This window comes from Bubalus bubalis, chromosome 4, assembly GCF_019923935.1.
Source record: "Bubalus bubalis isolate 160015118507 breed Murrah chromosome 4, NDDB_SH_1, whole genome shotgun sequence".
Classification (NCBI taxonomy): domain Eukaryota; kingdom Metazoa; phylum Chordata; class Mammalia; order Artiodactyla; family Bovidae; genus Bubalus; species Bubalus bubalis.
The window spans coordinates 93054716-93071599 of record NC_059160.1 but is presented as its reverse complement, the minus strand read 5'-3'; the positions used below and the strand labels follow the sequence as shown (position 1 = coordinate 93071599).

At 49.5% G+C, this 16884-nt stretch overlaps 1 protein-coding gene across 2 annotated transcripts; it reads left to right on the top strand.

Annotated features, from left to right (window-relative positions):
• The first annotated feature begins 957 nt into the window (after positions 1-957).
• Positions 958-15108, top strand: KRT77 (keratin 77). Of its 2 annotated transcripts, XM_006046598.4 has the most exons (9): positions 968-1652; positions 7300-7514; positions 8717-8777; positions 9279-9374; positions 10296-10460; positions 11914-12039; positions 12156-12376; positions 12792-12826; positions 13274-15108. In XM_006046598.4, the coding sequence occupies exons 1-9, from the start codon at positions 1086-1088 to the stop codon at positions 13594-13596; spliced, it is 1809 nt and encodes a 602-aa protein (XP_006046660.4). In that variant the 5' UTR covers positions 968-1085; the 3' UTR covers positions 13597-15108. The 2 variants fall into 2 exon arrangements, with proteins under 2 accessions (XP_044797707.2, XP_006046660.4); XM_044941772.2 differs by lacking the exon at positions 12792-12826 and having other exon boundaries at positions 958-1652.
• The last annotated feature ends 1776 nt before the right edge of the window (positions 15109-16884 follow it).

The following is a 16884-nucleotide window of genomic DNA, read 5'->3' as shown; positions in this document are numbered from 1 at the left end:
AGAACCCACCTGTCAATGCAGAAGATTCAGGTCAATGTGGGTTTGATCCATGGGTCTGGAAGATCCCCTGGCTAAGGAAATGACAACCCATCTCAGTATTCTTGTCTGGAAAGCTCCATGGACAGAGGACCCTAGTAAGCTACTGTCCATGGGGTCACAAACAGTCAGACAGGACTGAGCACGCATGCATGCAAAAGAAATCTCCCTTTAAGGGTAATTCATTTTTATCCTATTTTACAAAAGCATTGGTCTATAAGAGATTGGGATGGGGAAAGAAAAATAAAGAGAGATTTGAGGGTAGTTTGTCTCTTGGTCTAGAATACCATGTTAAGTCTTGTGAGATGCTCAATGAATCTACAACCACAGACCTTTGGTGCCACAGGACCTCATCTGTCTCGCACTTGAGGAGCCCAAGTGTATGGAGTGACACATGATGCACCCAGAAAGTGTGGGCAGCCTTGGGCAGAGTCCTCTGCTTTCACTCGCACTCAATGACCACAATACTGTGTTTTTCTGTGACCAAGATTTGGGTGATGATAACAGTGGGGAGCAGAACCAGGGTGTAGGAAGATCATTACTGTTGCCCCACCAGGATAATGCTGGTGAAGTCTGCACCCTGGTCCCAGCTGTGGTTGCAAGGCAACTGGACACCTCCTAGATTTGCCCCAGATCTCCTGGACACACCTACAAACCAAGAGCTCAGTGGTGGAGTTTCTTAAGAAGATATCAAGATTTGGGGGGAAAACTGTATAGGAGTTTCCAGCTACTTGACCTGTGGAGACTATTGCGTTCTGATCTCTAAATGGCAAGAGATGAATGATAAATAATCGAGTTGGGGAAGTTTGTCTGGAGTGCGATTTCTGCAATTCATAGGTGTGAGATTTTGAACAGATGTTGCTGGCAAAGCAAACTAAACATAAATACTCCCTTCCCAGGCTTCAGAAGGTGCCCAGCCCAGCAAATGCATGTATATATAGGGACTGAGCCAGATCTCCCGCCAAAGGAGTCATAGCTCCTTCCCTCCCTGTTCTCTGCCTCCTTTTATTCCCTTTCTCTTGTCTGTGTCTCTGGATGCTCCAGGAGCCATGAGCCACCAGTTTAGCTCCCAGTCAGCGTTCAGCTCCAGGAGCAGGAGGGTTTACAGCGCTGGTTCCTCTGCGGGCTTTGGTGGTGGGAGCTGGGCTGTGAGGTCCGTGTGTCAGGCCCGAGGGAGGTGTGGCAGTGGTGGTGGTGGGTATGGGAGCCATGCAAGGGGGTTTACCTCCAGGAGCCTGTACAATCTGGGTGGCAGTAAAAGCATCTCCATCAGCCTAGTAGGGAGAAGTGCCAGTGGTTTCTGCCAGGGTGGGGGAGCAGGAGGGGGGTTTGGAGGAGGCAGGAGCTTTGGAGGTGGTGGTTTTGGGGGTCATGGCTTTGGAGGCGGTGGCTATGGAGGAGGTGGTCTTGGAGGTGCTGGGTTTAGGGGTGGCAATTTGGGGCTTGGGGGCTTTGGTCCTTCTTGTCCCCCAGGGGGTATCCAAGAAGTGACCATTAACCAGAGCCTCTTACAACCACTTCACCTGGAGGTGGACCCTGAAATTCAGAGGGTTAAGATGCAGGAGCGGGAGCAGATCATGGTTCTGAACAACAAGTTTGCCTCCTTCATTGACAAGGTGAGTGCCCCAGGGGCAGGCAGTCTCTGGGCTCTGACCTAATGACCTTGTACCCTGCCGCCTCTCACCACATTGTTTCTGGTGGTGACAGTCACTTCCAGTGTGTGTGTCCTGGGACCTTAAGAAAGCATTGACTTCATTTAGGCCTCAATTTGACTTCTTGAGGGGTTCATCTTTATCTTTTTATTTTGGCAGGAAAGCAGATTCAAGGAATGAAAATAACAATCAGACAAAATACACGATGTGATCTCGCTCATCATTTTCACTTTCCATGCATCCATCCATCCATCCATTCATCCATCCACCCATCTATCCATTTACTCATTCATCCATATATCTGTTCACCCATCTACCCATTCACCCACCCATTCATCCATCCATCCATCCACCCACCTGCCCACCTACATAATCATCCAGCCCACAAACATTTACTAAGCATCTACTGTATGCCAGACACTCCAGGTGTTTCAGGGTGATAAGGACACAGATCCTGCCCTCAAGGAGCCCCAGATCTACAGGGAGGAGGATTGTTACAGTGTGTGGGAGGTGTGTTGATAGGGACATCGCTCTCTGGGCCATAGCACAAAGGAGGGTGTGATGAGTTCTGGGCTGATAAAGGTCTTGAAGGTGGAGAAAGAGCCAAGCAGGTTCTCAGGGCAGAGGGAGTTTCCAGGCAGAAGAACCAGGAGGCCTGAGAGTTTGATGCTTTTAGGAAATTTCAAATGGTTACAATTTCTGGAGAACATGGCACAAGAGAGGAAGGAGGAGGAAAGTGGAGATGGAGACACAGAGCAGGGAGAGAGAAGAAAAGTGGGCACACTGCAGCAGAACCAAGCTGATGACTCTGGTGGGGATTGCTGGGGGTGAAAGCCAATATCCTGCTATATAGGATTCTCTCTGAGTTCCTCATTTTAGCTCATCCAGGGCCAAGAATAGGCCAGATGGAGCCAAAAAAACCCTTCTCCCTAGTTTAAACCTCAGGCTAGATTGGGTCAGGACCAAACCACCAAGCAGGGGCTAGTAGAAGAGATATGGAAGAGACCTTCCACCAGCATTTCCTTTTGTCCAGAGGTGGTGGAGGCATGGAAGCCACTGGAGGCTCCCCAGAAATTTCTTTACCTTTGGGGATGTAATGGGAAGCACCCTGGGATCCAGAGACCCCTGCAGGCTCAGTGACATTCCCTCAGGCCTCAGAGGAGTTCAGTGTTGAGGCCAAAGCTTGACCTGTCTCTGACTGCAGGGTAGCCATCGCCAAAGTCCACCACTGGTCTGTGTACCTGGCCTCTGATATCTGGGTGAAAGCTGGGGCCAGGACACAGTGGTTTAGCTGGGGGTGGAGGGATAAGAATGTTGAGGTCCAGAGGTAGCCAAAGAGGAATTCAACAGAGCAAAGTGCTTCTGACTGCTTCTGATCACCTTGGATGAGACATTTGGCTGAATATCATCACACCTCAGGTATAGGCAGGGACTAAGAGGGCTTGATGGGAACAAGATGACAGATGAAGGAGACACCACTGAGAGATCAAGCTATATCAAAGGCAGGAAGAAGACAGGGTTGGGGATTATTGAAATGGCCATGGGCAGCTGATCTCCTGAGACTCTGATTTGATTGTAGTTCCTGCCATTAACAGGACATCTGTTCAGGTTTATGGCGTGGGGCTGAGGGCACAGGCCAAAGTTCAAGTGACTATGGTTTCCTGCCCTTCCCTAAGGGCCTGAACTGTGATGACCATGAGGAGAGTACTTATCCAGGAGGGCTCTGGCCTGGCTGGAAGAGAGAAGGCTTCTATCACAGTGGCTTCTGACCCTACCTTCTGACCTGATCTTCCTGCTTTTACCTTTAATCTTGTACAGCCTATTCTCAGCACCACACCAGTGCCATCCTTTAAAAACATACCACATCACTCCATTTGAACCCTCTGTTGGCTTCCTGTCTCATCAGAAATAATAGCCACGATCTTATAAGGCCCTATATGATCTGGCCCTCTAACCCATAGCTGCTGCTAGTTCCTGGCTTGCATTTGTGAGACTGAGGCCACATTGCTGCTACTGGGTAGAGCCACTCTCAAGCTGCAAGGTTTAGTGAGCAGAGTGAAGGCAGGAACTTAGCTCACCAAGGTACAACTCAACACAGTGACCCTGTACACCTTCTCTGACTCTACTCCTGTTTTCCTTTTGCTCACTGGCACGCTATTACATCCCTCATCCTCCTGTACCCCACCATGGACCTGTCTCAGGGCCTTTGCACTTGCCATTCCCTCTTCTTGGAACTCCTCCCTCCAAGGAGTGGTCAAGCCGAACCCCTCATCTCCTTCAGGTCTTTGCTCACACACCGCTGCTCAGTGAGGCCTCCCTGATCTCCCCATTTGAAGGAGTACCTCATATCAGTATCCCTACCCCCATCGGTGTGTCACTTTTCTCCATGGCCCCTACAGCCATTCAAAACACTGTGTAGTTCACATTTGTTTCCTATAGTCATCTCTTCAAACAGATTATGAACTCCTGGAATGCAGGGGTTTTCTCTGTTTTATTTATAGCTGTATCTCCAGCACCCAGAATACTGTCTGGCATCTGACAGCTGCTCAATAAATATGTGTTGAATGAAAAATTGAGTCAACCCTTCAGGTGTCAAACTTGGGCTCTCAGAGAGTGGGAATGGAGACAAAGGCTATTTTTTTTTTTTTTAGAATCAATGACAAAGGAAAGGGATCCCAGGAAAAAAGGATGAGGGACCCAGTTCCTCCCACAGAGACAGTGCCCTGGCTTTGTTCAGCTGAGCTTGAATCCTCTGTTCAGGGCAATGAGCAGGGTGGACGGTCGACACTAGCAGCAATGCCGAAGTCTTAGCATCTCATTAGTCCACAGTGTTTAAGAAGAGTCTTCTCTGTGCTGGATGCTATGTATTTCCAGGTCTCAGCACCTGGTGTCCGCTGGAGAACACTGCCTTCTTGGGGCTCACATCCCATTGTGGGGAAGAATGTGCTAAAAAACAAAAGACTGAAGTCACAATAGATGCCACAGGGGAAAAGAACAGGGGGTTATGAAGGGGAGACCCCAGGGGGTGCCACCCTAGTTGAGATCTAAAGGGAGACTAGGACTTCTCCAGGCAAAGGGTTGGGGAGACCGAGGCTGCTGGAGGCACTGGGAGGTGATTGGAGTGTCATTTGCAGGGGGAGAGGGCCACAAGAGGTCGAGTGGGGTGTGCTTTATCCAGGAAGAAGCTTAACTCTGCATGATGCTAAGTTTGATCTGGGTTACCTGGGCTTCTCCTGAGTCCTGCTGCTGGGACACAGCCCAGCAGTGTTTAGGGGCCCCTGGGGAAAGATCGTGGTGGCTATCAGTGATTTTTATAGTGGTTAAACCTCATGAAAATTGCCTGGCACTCCCTGAATCAGCCTCTGACTCTGCAGTTTGGGTGACCAATGAAAGCCATAGTTTCTTCGCCTGGGGTGGGGGCTTGGCTAACCCCTTAGCACTCAGAATTGTCCCACCGCCCCCTCATTGTTTGACATAGAGCTTCCCTGTGGGACCATAAGATCCTCTCCTCTGGTCCCCACAACGCAGAGCACAGGGCTGCGAACGAGCACCCAGTCTCTCCCCTCCCTGGGATCGCCACCAGAGTGACGACCGGGCAGGTGGCAGGGATTTCTCATGGGGATGTCACCAACCGGGTGGACAAGCTGTGAGGGCGGCTGCTTTATCTCTTGCTTTGATAAAGCTAACAAAACAAGCCATGGGAGAGTATTCTCTGGGCACATTCCAGCCTAGAGTCAGAGCCAAAGGAAGTTAACAAGGGCTGGCTGCTCAGATGGACAGTCTCAGGGCTGGGAATTCTGTCCGCCCTCAACTCCTTAAGCATTGTGGAGAACTATCTTCATGGTTCTCTTCTGACAACACAAATGAGTGTGTTAGCCTCCTCCCCCACCACTCCCCACATCTCCTGGGCGGCTCCTGGAGGGCATGTGTGTGTGTGTGTGTGTGTGTGTGTGTGTGTGTTTGTGTGTATGTGGGTGGGTATGTGTTTGTGTGTGTGTGTACACACACCTGAGCAAAGCATGGAGAAATCCACTGTCCTCACTTAAGGCACGGGAGGGGAGGCTCCCCCTGCAGGCGGCCGGTGGAGGTAGGACAGTCCAGGACTGGATCTGCACAGCCAGCCAGCTTTCTGGAGCCTGTACTTGACCTTCATGTGCGCAGCTTTGGGGGAAGAAGCAGTGAGAACACAGGGTGAGGTCTGCTCTCCATCTTCTGTGCTCATGAAGAAACTGCAACATGGGAATTTCCCAAATGCTAGTTCGATCCCTGGGTTTGGAAATACTTATAAAAGCATTTATTGGACAATAATGAGATTAGTTGGAGAAGGCAATGGCACCCCACTCCAGTACTCTTGCCTGGAGAATTCCAGGGACGGGGGAGCCTGGTAGGCTGCAGTCTATGGGGTCACACAGTCGGACACGACTGAAGCGACTTAGCAGCAGCAGCAATGAGATTAGTTATGGCTCAGATGGTAAAGAATCTGCCTGCAATGCAGGAGACCTGGGTTCAATCCCTGGGTTGGGAAGATCCCTTGGAGGAGAAAATGGCAACCTGCTCCAGGATTCTTGCCTGGAAAATTCCATGACAGAAGAGCCTGGCGAGCTATAGTCCATGGGGTCACAAAGAGTTGGACACAGCTGAGTGTGCACACACAACTTGCACACAGGCAACGTCAAAGTCCTTACTTTGGGGCACTAGAACAAATCACATAACTTAAAAAATATACCTACTTTAAAAATTCTGTCCAAAATTCTTTTCCCTCTTCAGTTATTACAGAGTATTGAGCAGAGTGCCCTGTACTATACAGTAAGTCCTTGTTGGTACCTATTTTAAATATAGTCGTGTGTAGATGTCAATCCCAAACTCCTAATTCAAGAATTCGAAAAGGAATAGATACATGTATATGTGTAACTGAATCACTTTGCTGCACGCCTGAAACTAACACAACATTGTCAATCAACTACACTTCAATATAAAAACATGGCTAAAGTTTCATGTTCTTTTAAAAATTCTGTCTGGGTTATGAGAACATTTAAGTGAGGTGACCTTCCTGAAAAACACACTGGGCAGCAATAGAGGTGGTGGGCCGCAGGATGGGGGCACCTGGGCTAGTGTGTTCAGGAATCAGTTTAATATTCGAAGCCAAAATTATTCCTCCCCTCCTCTTATTTTCTCTTCTTCTCAATCACATGAAGTGTTTCAGCCACAGAGAGACACGAGCCGTGGGTGTGCCGGTGTTTCAGATGCTCTGGGTCACCATTTCTTGAGGTTGGCATGGGGAGCTGAGGGCAGGGATGGACAACTCTACCATGTGAGCTGATAGAACCAAAGGAAACAGGGTACCACTCGGATGGAGGGGACTTGCCTTCAACAGCAGAGTTTGATTAGTGTAATTTTTCGGCAGGTTGACCTTACAGTCATTGGTCAACCATCAGAAACCATACTGTATTCATGCATCCTGGTCCTAGAAAAAGAGAGCCCTCTGACCCCCGGAGGGGCATCCTGATTCTCTGAGGTCTGGATATGCTATGGGGCTGCACCTGCTTCTACCCGTGGGAGTGCTTCTTGGACCCACGGCTTGGGGGTGAACTTGGAGGTTTTCTGTTTTTAGGTGCGATTTCTGGAGCAGCAGAATCAGGTGCTCCAGACAAAATGGGAGCTACTGCAGCAGGTAAACACGTCGACTCAGACCAACAACTTGGAGCCCATCTTTGAAAGCTACATCAGCAAGCTGCAGAGGCAGGTGGATTGTCTCAGAGTGGAGCAGATGCACCAGAGCTCGGAGATCAGGAGCATGCAGGATGTTGTGGATGACTACAAGAACAAGTGAGGCTCCAGGAGCAGCAAAGGGGTGGGGAGGAACAAGGCAGGGGACTGGTTTATGGGGCAAGGCTTACTGTGAATGGGTGAGGGCTGGTGGGGCCCTGGACATCAGGCGCAGCCAGGCAGGCTCTGCACCACTGCACAACTTCATGGGCACCATTTTGTACACTGTAGCCCAGGAGTGATGGTATTGCCAGTCAGCTCTCAATTGTATTGGGTGGGAAGGGGAAGCAGAGGATCTGCATGGATGCTGGAGTCACATAAGCCTGGGTTCCAGGGTGGGCTTAGCCACTTTCTGACTGCCTGCAAGGTCAGCTTTCTAAGCCTTTGGTTTTCACATGAGTAAAGTAGGGATAGTGAGTACCCTCCTTGTTGAACTGTTGTGAGGGGGAGATCTGTGGCCTTCAAATTTGAGTGTGCATCAGCTTGTTGAAATCAGATTGGTCTGGGATGGGTCCAGAGGGCTTTTATTTCTAATATGCTTCCAAGTGATGCTGATCCTGGTGGACTAGGAGCCACATATGGGGAATCACTGGTTTAGATAAAATATTCTTAATAGTTCTTAGACTGTTTTTGCACATATGAAACACTCAGTAAGCACTAGCTATTATTAGTAATAATGGTAGGAGTGACATGACTTACTTAATTCTAGGTCAGCTGCTCCTGTCCCATACAGGCAACTGAGCAGCCTCCCCCGGGTCCCACGCCCCCTTGCTGGGGGTGTAGGGTGCTTCTCTTAACATCATCTTGACGTGCTTACTGTGTTGAGCAGTCACATGTGTGTGACTCAACAAGGGGGAAATGAAATGCACACTGAAGGTGACGGGGGCAGAACAGCAGGTGAATTTTTTTTCTCTTTTAAAACATTTAGTAAAAATGGTTGTTATTTAGGTTATCATTTTAAAAAAATGATCGAACTGGACAAATGTACAAAGGTAAGATATTAAAATAAAAAGGACATTTTGGGGATGTTCTATGTGGCTCTGGATTTTCCACATTGTGGGTTTGTGCCCTCTGTTGACCTGGAGAGCCAGGAGGTGGCTCCAGCTGCTTGTCAGCAAGAGTGGCAGGCCCTGGCAGGGGACAGCCGGAGTCCAGGACCATAAAAGTTTGGGCAATTCCGAGCCTCCCACTGCACAGAAAAATCTCAAGGAGCCAAGGTCAGCCCTTGGAGCCTGTCTGTGTTTCTGACCTCCCCTCAACAGGTATGAGGAAGAAATCAACCGGAGGACTAGCAGCGAGAATGACTTTGTTGTCCTGAAGAAGGTGAGGGATGGGGGTGTCCAGAGGGGGACTGTGGGTTCAGGAGGCTGAGAAGAGGCAGGGACTCCTTTGGGATGCAGTAGAACTGAGGGGTGGACAGGTGAGCTTGGGGCCAGCTTGTCGAGGGTGTTTCCCAAATGCTGGGGCCCTGACCCTGAAACAGTAAGTCTGAAAAGTGTGTTGCCAATGTGAATCTTGAAAAGTTTTTGAGTTTTTAATCTCTCCAGAGTCCTGAAAGTGGAATTAAATTAATGGGCAGCATGTGAGTGTGTTGTGTGGGGGCCTTAGGACCTGGGGTGTTTTGCATGACTGGCCAGGATGAGGAGCTGATGAACACTTCCTTCTGGCCTGGAAAACCCAGGTTTGCTGGCTCCTTATTTGAGTGAGGAGAGGAAATTTGCAGGCAAGGAAATAAACCCAGAGAGGCTGTGCCATTTGCCCAAGGCTGCCCAGAAAGCTGGTTGGCAGGGCAACTGAGTCAGACTGTCTTCGCTTGCTGTTCAGGATGTGGATTCTGCTTATCTGAGCAAAGCGGACCTGCAGTCCAAGGTAGACACTTTGCTTGAGGAGGTTGATTTCATGAAATATTTATTTCAATCGGTGAGTGAATATCTCAAATATTTCTATGAGATGATGAGCTCAGTCCTCATAAGAAACCCTTCTCTTTTCTACATCTGTCAGGGGGTGTGGGATATAAGAGGAGGAGGTCTGACATCCAACCTTACCCCCGGGGGTGCCTCTCCCCAGTCACCTCAAGTCTGTGGACCTGGAGTCAGAATCGTTTCAACCCCCAAAGCTCAGGATTCTGGGTGGGGCCCTGGAGATGGGAGGTGGGAGATAGTGAGACAGTCTCTGCTTCTGTCTGGAAAGGAAGGTTAATGCCCAGGACATATGGGGTAAAACCAACCAGACAGCTTCATCAGCACTGGGGAGTAGATGGGGCCATCAGGGAACTCTGTGGGAGAGGGCAGTGTGGGTCATAAAGGGAACACAGATGAACTGGAGAGGTGGGGATAACACACTTCTCCCAACCCTGGTTTAACTTGGAGGCATCTTCTCTGGACTGGATGCTTGGGTATCTTCAATCTGTAGATGAGAGAACAGGGGCACTGAGAGACTGAGTTCCTTGCTCAGTCACCCAGCTGGTTAACAGTGGAGCCCAGATGCTAAAGTTGGTCTGAACGTCTACACACATGGAGTCCTTTCTGCTGCCTCTGGGAGCTCATGTGATCTCAAGGAACAAGCCTGCCTGGCTGGGGGTCCAGCTCAAGATGGCAGCCAAGCCAGAGTAAGGAGGGATGGAGGGTCCAGGAAAGGCATGATGGGCAGCTCTGAGTTCAGGCTCCCTTCTTCTCCTCTGAGCCTAGATCTGGATGCCTGTAACTTTAGTGAAGGTCCCTCTGGGCACACAACAGTGATTCTAAGAGCTTTTCCCAGAGAGCCTTGGTTGGGGGGCATAGAGGGAAACTGAGGTCCTGGGAGGGGAGTGGAAGAAGTCAGCCTGTGTTCCATGCCTTGCAGGAGCTGTCTCAGATGCAGACCAACATTACCGACACCAACGTCATCCTGTCCATGGACAATAACCGCTCCCTGGATCTGGACAGCATCATCGATGCCATGAGGATTCAGTATGAGGAGATTGCACAAAGGAGCAAGGACGAGGCTGAGGCCTTGTACCAGACCAAGGTGAGCATCACCATCCCCAGCCCAGGCCTGGTACCCTGAACCGAGCATACCTCCAAGAACTTGTATTGTCTTTTTCTTATTTCTAAAGTAAAACATGTTTGCTATAGAAAATTCCAAGATTACAGCTAAAGATTACTCATATCCCACTACCACTATGAATATGTCAGCATATTTTCTGCTTGTTCTTTGTAGCTAACCTTTATTGAAAACTCACACATATCAGGCACTGCACTAAGTGCTTTTATACATAGAATTTCATTTACTCCTTACAACAATGCTATGAGGTAAAGATTCATTTATTGTTTTACCAATAACAGAGTATGAGGTTACCAGTTTCCCTTGGCTCTTATGGTTGGGAAGTAGCAGAGGCAGAATTTAATTAAATTCAGGTGCACCATCTACACATCCATGCTCTCAGCCACCATGATGTTTTATTTTTTCATAATGATATCTTTAAAAATATCTTTTTATATTTTTCTCTTTCATTTATTTCTTGTGAACACCTTTCTCTGATACTAAATATTTGACATCATTTTTAAGAGCAGGGTGGTATTTCATGGTAAGAATATGTCTCCAGTTTTCAGATAAACATCTTTGTAGCTAAGTTTTGGGGGACATCCTTGGTGACTTGTTTAACATAAATGGACTCAGAACTTTCTGGAGGGTGAACATAGCAGTTAAGAGTCAAAGGCCAGTCACTCAGTTCTGAACACCTGGCGCCTGAGATCTGTTTTGTGGATTACCTGTGACCATCTCCAATCGTGGCTGGCCTCTATCCCACTGTCCTGCAGGCAGGTGTTCTGAGTGTCATGGAGTCTGGCAATAGACTGGGGAGATAGTCAACAGTGAAGACTTCAGAATGCAGAGATGCACTGGAGCCCATGCTCCCCCTTGTTTTCTTCAGAGGCACCCCTCTCTGCTTCTTCTGTAATAGGCATCAAGAGCCTGGTTTTGTCATGGCCTGCAGGTGGAGGTCCTCTTGATGGGACCATAGATACAGGAATGGAGATAGAGAGGAAAATGCTGAGGGCCTCTGAAGAAGTAAGGTCCTGAGTGTTAGAGAAATCATTCTGGAAAAGGGGAGGAAGGAATATGATGGGATGGGAAAAGTGAGAGGGGCCCAGTATGGGCAAAGTTTAGATGTGGGGAAAAGGAGGTAAAGGGGGGCATCAAGAAGCAGGTTTGTCTTGTTTGGTCCTGATTCTGAATCTGTCTCGAGATATAGGCGTCTGTGTGTGTGTGTGTGCATATCTGTGTATGTGGTGTCAGATGAGGGAGGTTTGGTACAAGTGTGAGTGTGTGTATGGGGGATCACAACTCTAGGGAGGCTTACTCTGGGACCTTCCCTAGGGGAGAGCAGCCTTGGGCTGGGTCTGGGAAGGCAGACTCACTCCTTCCTGGAGGAGTGTGTGATGAGCAGCAGGCTGACCATGATGCTGCCCTTGACCCTCAGTACCAGGAGCTCCAGATCACAGCGGGAAGACATGGAGACGAGCTGAAGACCAGCAGGATGGAGATCTCCGAACTCAACCTCACCATCCAGAGGCTGCAGGCAGAGATTGGCAACGTAAAGAAGCAGGTGAGATATATGCTCAGGGCAGCTGATCAGAGCTTCTACCTCCTATGACACCCTGCCTCATGAAGCTCTGGAAACTCATGCCCCACATGGTTCTTCTCCTTGACTCTCCCGAGTAGATCGAGCACATGCACACCATCATTTCTGATGCAGAGGAGAGGGGACAACAGGCCCTCCAGGATGCAAAGCAGAAGCTGCAGGACCTGGAGGCCGCCCTGCAGCAGTCCAAGGAGGAGCTGGCCCGCCTGCTGCGTGACTACCAGGCGCTGGTGGGAGCTAAGCTGTCCCTGGACGTGGAGATTGCCACCTACCGCAAGCTGCTGGAGGGCGAGGAGAGCAGGTGGGCCGTGTCTCTGGACCAGAGCGCAGGCAGGCTGCAGCCCTGGAGCAGTGGGATTATTTAGAGAGTCCCAATTTATACAATTCCAGCTTTCCTGGGAAGACTGGTAGCTCAGGGTGAGCAGAAACGTTCAAGTCAGAAGCAGAGGACATGTGAGCAGGCAGCATCATTGTCATCGTTGTCTTATTCCCCGGTGCAACGTCCCTAATACCACAGCTTAAGCCACTGCAGCCAGGTGGTGACCCCCAATGCTAAAAGGCTTCATGAAAATGCTTCAAATTCCCTCTGCCTGGACTGGCTCTCTGACCTCTCTGCTCCCAACACACCTCCCCTGCTCCTGATGTCTCCTGGCTGATGATTGCTTTCCTTCAGGCTTTGCAGGTAATGCTGACTGTGTGCACCTTGGTTTTTACAGGATGTCAGGGGAGCTGCAGAGCCAAGTGAGCATCTGTAAGTAGCAGAGCCCAGGAGTGGGGCTGGTTGGGGCTGGGGGAGGGAGGGCCCATGAGAAGACAGGCCAGCAGAAATCTGGCAGCGGGCATTTTTGTGTCCAGTCCTACACAACGAAAAGCAAAGTAAGCAAGGACAACTGCACAGCCCAGAGAAATAGGTTGAAATAATACACGACCTTAGTTTTCCTTTATTTTGATTTTTATGATGCCTAATAATTAGTAGTGGCTTAGAATTCTTCCGGGTGTAGCAAAAATGAAAATGCGCCCTGACATTCCTTTGTATTAGGAAGAATACTTCTGAAATGGGGAGGCTTTGATCCATGCTTTTGGCAAGTCAGATGCGGCCAGTGATGAAGGATGTAGGGGGCTGCTCCGAGGGTAGGTGCAGGAGGGTCCGCCCTGCCCAGTCCTCTGACCCCCTTGTGGGCTGTCCTTGCCCCCACAGCTGTGCAGAGCAGCCAGCTGACCATCGGCGGAGGTGCCCGGGGCTCTGGAGGTTACAGCGGTGGCGGAGGTTACGGAGGCGGCGGAAGTTACGCAGGCGGCAGCAGCAGTGGAGGCTACGGCGGCGGCGGCTCGCGCGTGGGCTCGGGCGGCTACGCAAGGGGCTCTCGAGGGGCCAGTGGAGGCGGTTATGGGAGCGGCGGTGGGAGCTACGGAGGGAGTAGCAAAAGTAGCAGCAAGTACGGGGGCGGAAGCGTCGGCGCCTCCCGAATGCAGATAGTTCAAACGTCTACCAGCACCTCCCACAGGCTAATCCTGGAGTAGAGTGCCAGGCTTCTGGGACGTCAGGCTTTTGCAACGCCTCGCGGCTCACAAGCACCACCTCCTGCCCCCACCCGCCACGCCAATCCTAACCCCCATCCCCTTACCTTTTCCCGATGGGTCTCAGCAGTTTTGCCGATAAATTCCACTCTAGACAGGGAATCAGGTGGATAATCCCAAACGGCAGATCTCTATTTGGAGGGCATTGACCTGTAGTCCAAACACAGCCAGGCACATTCTCAAGTGAGATGCCTTAGCTGGCCCAGCTTGGGGACCCTTGTGAATAATGGAGAGTTGATGTCAAGCATACCAGGTTTCTCACTCCAGGCTCCCCTTCTTGCACATGAGCTTCTCTGTGAATAAGAATCCATTCCTTAGGGCTGGGGTTCCCAACCTCCAGGATCTAATATTAGCCTGATGACCTGAAGTAGAGCTGATATAATAATAGAAATAAGATACACAATAAATGTAATGCAATTGAATCATCCAGAAACCATCTCCCCCCACCCTCTGGTCCAGGGACAAATTGTCTTCCACAAAACCAATTCCTGGTGTCAAAAAGGTTGGGGAACGCTGCCTTAGGGGACTTGAAAATGAGGTCTTTGGGTGAGTAGCTGAGGACAAGGCAGGCCAACTTGGTAAGGAGAACTTCTGTGCCAGGGGTCGATTCCTGCCTCTTGGTCTGTAGCCCCATCCATTGCTATTGCTAGAGAGTGTGGATTTACACATCAGACACCTGTAAGTCCTCTCTGGTCCTGATTCTGAATCTCTGTGTCAGGAAACATTATCCCTTGGGTTAACAGCCCAAGACGGGGTGTCCAGAGAGCAGAAATGTTTGTCCACAGGGAGGACTGTAACCAGCAGTGAGTGAAGGAGTCGATGGACAGCAGTCTGGTTCTATTCTGTCCTGACTTCCTTTGGAAGCTCCATTCTTTGGAAGTGTGGCCCTTCCTGAACTCTGCTTCATAATGACTCTCTGGAGAATTGCCCAGCAGGCTGGGCACGTGCAGCCCAGCACTGATCTGTCCAGGTGCCCAAGCCCTGAGGAGTTTGAGAATCACACTTGGGTCTTGGGAAGGTTCAACCCTGAACTAGTCTGCAAGCTGCCCATTGTTTGCAAGGTACAGCTTCATGCTCCTCCCAGACTGCAAAGTCCCTCCTGACTCTTGTTCTCTGTGATTCTCTCTTTGTGAGACTCTGACTGTTTATTTTGGGTCTCACATAAGATACTTGAGAAATGCTGGAGGGGACAGGATGGGGCAAGTATGACCAACTAATGGGGCCTTGTGGGCCTTGAGAGAGGGCCGGCTTTGCTGCTTAGATCTGGATTTACCTCTGCTTGTTCGCTGAGTCCTAATATGATGTCCATGTCAGTGACACTCCTGAGGCATCTGCTGGATTCAGTTTAGGTTCCCTAGGAAGTACTGTGACCTCATCATCTCCTGGTTGAAGATTGTACCTTGAAGGGGTTGACATTTCTGGTGTTTCTATAATAAATTTTCTGTGCTCTCCAAACTGCTGTTTGATCACACGAGTTTACTCTTTTTTTACTTTCTGCAGGCTTCTGAAATTATTCATAATTGAAAAGTAAAGTTTACAGCTTTTATTAGTTTTTTTATTGCATGAGTAATAGTTGATCCTCAAAAACCTTGCACACATAATCATACTAAAATAAACCTTAAAGTGGATGATCTTTGAAAAGTCAGTTATACGTTTGTTCAGGAGGAATTTGTTTGCTCCCACTGTGTGGCAGGCAGTGGCCTATGCACTGGGAATGTGATGTTGAATGAACACATTTCGGAATCTGAAGGCACTCACAACACAAACGGGGAGGGTACAGTGGGAGAGGAAATCGGAGTGTAGGCCCCTACGGACCCCTGGCTTGAGGGTGGAAGCAAGGCCATATTGAGGACAGAGGCAGACCCACTGCGCAGGAGCAGTGGGGGCCGCAAGAGGTGCACATGCTGGGGAAGGGAAGTTGGGTCCCAACAGGCTCTTGAAGGGCTGGAAAGTAGAACAAATGGGGGAACAGAGTCAGAGCAGCTGTGGACATGGAGTCAGGGAGGGGCCTTCCAGACAGGGGGATGGTCTGCTTAGAGTCTTGAAGATCAGAAAGTGTGAAAGTGTGTGTGAGTGACAGGGGACAGCCAGGTAGGAGAAACTGAACTGGAGAGAGAAGAAGCTGAGGCCATTAGCTCAGCAGAGTTTATGGTCAGGGGTGTCTTTAACTGATGTCCCCGAGGGAGGCAGAGATGCAGAAATTCAAGGGTGGAGCAGGTTAAGCCATCACCTTAACCTCTGTGATATTTCTGAGTCCGTGTAAAGGAGTCACGTAAAAGATGTGACCTGCTTTCTCATTCTCTGAAGGAATACAGATGGAATTTGGATATGGGATTCATTCAAATAGAACTGCAACTCCTTTTGATGAGACATCGTGTTCCCATGTGTACCCCTACATTCTCTTGGAGAAGTTTCTCCCCATCTCACCTGTCTTGGAAGCAGGCCTGTGGGACAAGAACTGGGAAAGGGAAATGAGGGCAGAGGGGCTGCCCAAGGGGAGGGATAAACGGAGTAGCAGACAAATACAATTTCTACACTTAAAAGTCAAAAGAGCACAAAGACCAGGATGGGAAGACATGGACAAACAGCAGTGAGTTGAAACATGATTGAAAGTATTCAGCTGAGACAGCACACGAGAGAGTAGGGTGCACAGGCTTCGAGGCCAGGCATGGGGACCAGCAAGAGTGTGATGTGTAGAGCCTCCTTTTTCATCTGTAGAAAGAGCCTAGAAGAGATGACCAAGATGGACAGGTGGGAATGCAGCGATTTGGCTCAATATTAGAAGCATCTTTTAATTAATCCTGATGTGAGAGAGGCCACGTGGACTTAGCACATTGTAAGCAGAGGTTGGCTAACCATTTGGCAGGAGGTTGAGGGAGGGAGTGAAGGATGGGTGGGGTTGTGTGCATGGCAGCATTTCATGTCTTTGTTGCCCTAAGAGTTTGTGCAATGAAGCCTGAGAAAAAAGGAATTCTACTCTCTATTTTATAGTTGGGAAACTTGAGGTCAGATGCCAAGGAAGGATCAAGTCATGGAGAGGCCAAGAGCTCTCTAACAAGGTCTCTTTTCTGGCATCACCAGACCTATTTCAGGGTGTGGATTTGATTATCCCTGGGATCATGCATGTGTGTAGGATGTGTATGATATTCTTAGGGAATCCAAATTGGGGCTGAAAAAAATACAAGGGCAAGGCCAACCAGAGGCCATCTTTCCCATACTTCTCCTTCTGGG

Coding starts and splice junctions, on each gene's coding strand:
- KRT77 (XM_006046598.4), top strand. CDS start 1,086: ATGAGCCACCAGTTTAGCTCCCAGTCAGCGTTCAGCTCCAGGAGCAGG. Junction 9,375..10,295: donor TGAAATATTTATTTCAATCG/GTGAGTGAATAT, acceptor CATGCCTTGCAG/GAGCTGTCTCAGATGCAGAC. Junction 12,040..12,155: donor TTGGCAACGTAAAGAAGCAG/GTGAGATATATG, acceptor TCTCCCGAGTAG/ATCGAGCACATGCACACCAT.